Raw genomic sequence first — 3,338 nt, forward strand, 5'->3', positions numbered from 1 at the left:
TTTAATTCAAATTCTGATTAAGAAATACATGTCGTTGATGTTTTAAAAAAAAATATGAAATTACATTTTACAGTGCCCTATTACATTATAAATAGGTTTGGCTGTTCTATATTTATTGTATAAGCAAAACTTGTTTGGCTCCATATAAGAAATGTCCATTGTTCTATCTGGAGGAAGGTTTTTAAATAATTATCAATCTTGTTCCGCTACTTTATCCAACTTTAAAAAAAAAAATTTCGCCCATGTATTTGACACCCTACCTTTATTGTGAAAGTGTGACACGGTTGAGCTTCCGCTCACGGTGCGGCGTGCGCTTCACGAACTTGACACGGTGTTTTTGTGTGTGTGTGTGTGTGTGTGTGTGTGTGTGTGTGTGTGTGTGTGTGTGTGTGTGTGTGTGTGTGTGTGTGTGTGAGAGAGAGAGAGAGAGCGAAAGAGAGAGTGAGAGAGAGAGAGAGAAAGGGAGAGAGAGGAGGGGACAGACGAGAAGCGAACTCAGTTCATTCCGTCTCTCAGAGAGAGAGAGCGAGAGAGAGAGAGAGAGCGAGAGAGAGAGAGCGAGAGAGTTTCCCACACTAGAAGTAAGTGGTAACTCGGAGCAGGTCGAGGAGGAACTCGGAAGGACCGATGCTCTGATCGTCTGCAGACGTTCCAGTCGTCCCGTTGCGCGGCGCGGCGGAGGGAAGCTTCACTGCCCGGTTCACCGTGAAAGACGCTCCGGGGGAAGATGTTGCTGAAGGAGTACCGGATATGCATGCCCCTCACGGTGGAGGAGGTAAGACCCCCCCCCCCCCCCCCCCCCCCCGGTGCTCCGGGCTTCCGTGATGCTCCCGGAACGTCCAGCCGCCTGGCGACCTTGGCTGAGGAGGGGTTCCCTGTGCAGACGTGTGGCGGGAGGAAGACGTGTGGCAGGAGGAAGACGTGTGGCAGGAGGGTTTCTATGTGCAGACGTGTGGCAGGAGGAAGACGTGTGGCAGGAGGAAGACGTGTGGCAGGAGGGTTTCTATGTGCAGACGTGTGGCAGGAGGAAGACGTGTGGCAGGAGGAAGACGTGTGGCAGGAGGAAGACGTGTGGCAGGAGGGTTTCTATGTGCAGACGTGTGGCAGGAGGAAGACGTGTGGCAGGAGGAAGACGTGTGGCAGGAGGAAGACGTGTGGCAGGAGGGTTTCTATGTGCAGACGTGTGGCAGGAGGAAGACGTGTGGCAGGAGGAAGACGTGTGGCAGGAGGGTTATTATGTGCAGACGTGTGGCAAGAGGAAAACGTGTGGCAGGAGGGTTTCTATGTGCAGACGTGTGGCAGGAGGAAGACGTGTGGCAGGAGGAAGACGTGTGGCAGGAGGAAGACGTGTGGCACATGCGGGGGGGGGGGGGGGGGGGGGGGGGGGGGCTTGGTGGTACTGCAGCGCCCCCAGGAGAGCCACAGCACCCCCATTGCACCCCAAGAAACGTGATTTGTTTTACTTGGAATAATTCTTATGTGTGAAGCTTCTAACTTGTAGCCTGGTTAATGAATAAACACACCAATAACACATGTACTTCTGTATTTCTGTTGAAACTAAAAAGCAGTGTGACGTGACGCAGTGTTGCATTAACCCCTGAACTTACTGCTTCCTGTTGTTACAAGCGCATTATTCCTGGTGACTGGTAGCTTACTGGTAGTAATGAAACATGGAGGCTTTTTGAAAAAAAGAAAGATAAAATCACCGATGCCTTCGTTTTATGATGACGCCTCATTGTTCCTGATGCTTATTGATTATTTGGTGGTTCAGATCCGAACTCGGACTCCTTCTGCTTGCTTCTCTGCAGCGTTTATTAATCCGTCATTAAATCCACCGAACCAGATGTTGTGGTCTCCGAACCTCTGGCAGCAGGAGGCCGTGAGTTTGTGTTTCATATTGTTCTTCAGAGGGACGTCACTACCAGCGACTTCTAGCCTCCGGAGCATCTTCCTCTCTCCAACAGCCAATCAGCCTTCAGGTAGACTTGTGGCAGGAGGAGGTAGACTCGTGGCAGGAGGAGGTAGACTCGTGGCAGGAGGAGGTAGACTCGTGGCAGGAGGTAGACTTGTGGCAGGAGGAGGTAGACTCGTGGCAGGAGGAGGTAGACTCGTGGCAGGAGGAGGTAGACTCGTGGCAGGAGGTAGACTCGTGGCAGGAGGTAGACTCGTGGCAGGAGGTAGACTCGTGGAAGGAGGAGGTAGACTCGTGGCAGGAGGAGGTAGACTCGTGGCAGGAGGTAGACTCGTGGAAGGAGGAGGTAGATTCGTGGAAGGAGGAGGTAGACTCGTGGCAGGAGGAGGTAGACTCGTGGCAGGAGGAGGTAGACTCGTGGCAGGAGGTAGACTCGTGGAAGGAGGAGGTAGACTCGTGGCAGGAGGAGGTAGACTCGTGGCAGGAGGAGGTAGACTCGTGGCAGGAGGAGGTAGACTCGTGGCAGGAGGAGGTAGACGCGTGGCAGGAGGTAGACTCGTGGCAGGAGGAGGTAGACTCGTGGCAGGAGGAGGTAGACTCGTGGCAGGAGGAGGTAGACTCGTGGCAGGAGGTAGACTTGTGGCAGGAGGAGGTAGACTCGTGGCAGGAGGAGGTAGACTCGTGGCAGGAGGAGGTAGACTCGTGGCAGGAGGAGGTAGACTCGTGGCAGGAGGTAGACTCGTGGCAGGAGGTAGACTCGTGGCAGGAGGTAGACTCGTGGAAGGAGGAGGTAGACTCGTGGCAGGAGGAGGTAGACTCGTGGCAGGAGGTAGACTCGTGGAAGGAGGAGGTAGATTCGTGGAAGGAGGAGGTAGACTCGTGGCAGGAGGAGGTAGACTCGTGGCAGGAGGAGGTAGACTCGTGGCAGGAGGTAGACTCGTGGAAGGAGGAGGTAGACTCGTGGCAGGAGGAGGTAGACTCGTGGCAGGAGGAGGTAGACTCGTGGCAGGAGGAGGTAGACTCGTGGCAGGAGGAGGTAGACGCGTGGCAGGAGGTAGACTTGTGGCAGGAGGAGGTAGACTCGTGGCAGGAGGAGGTAGACTCGTGGCAGGAGGAGGTAGACTCGTGGCAGGAGGAGGTAGACTCGTGGCAGGAGGAGGTAGACTCGTGGCAGGAGGAGGTAGACTCGTGGCAGGAGGAGGTAGACTCGTGGCAGGAGGAGGTAGACTCGTGGCAGGAGGAGGTAGACTCGTGGCAGGAGGAGGTAGACTCGTGGCAGGAGGAGGTAGACTCGTGGCAGGAGGAGGTAGACTCGTGGCAGGAGGAGGTAGACTCGTGGCAGGAGGTAGACTCGTGGCAGGAGGAGGTAGACTTGTGGCAGGAGGAGGTAGACTCGTGGCAGGAGGTAGACTTGTGGCAGGAGGTA

The 3,338-nt window shown here is 54.9% G+C and overlaps 1 protein-coding gene across 1 annotated transcript in view; it reads left to right on the plus strand.

Moving 5' to 3' along the window:
- Window positions 1-485: 485 nt before the first annotated feature.
- The window catches only part of LOC308128618 (cytoplasmic phosphatidylinositol transfer protein 1-like), a 75,322-nt gene continuing 72,469 nt past the window's right edge, over window positions 486-3,338 (plus strand). The window contains exon 1 of the mRNA XM_080494247.1: window positions 486-775. Coding sequence (XP_080350373.1) covers window positions 728-775 — 48 coding nt within the window. The 5' untranslated portion in view covers window positions 486-727. The remainder of the gene's footprint in view (window positions 776-3,338) is intronic.

This window comes from Blennius ocellaris (assembly GCF_963422515.1).
Source record: "Blennius ocellaris genome assembly, chromosome: 3".
In the NCBI taxonomy this organism is placed as follows: domain Eukaryota; kingdom Metazoa; phylum Chordata; class Actinopteri; order Blenniiformes; family Blenniidae; genus Blennius; species Blennius ocellaris.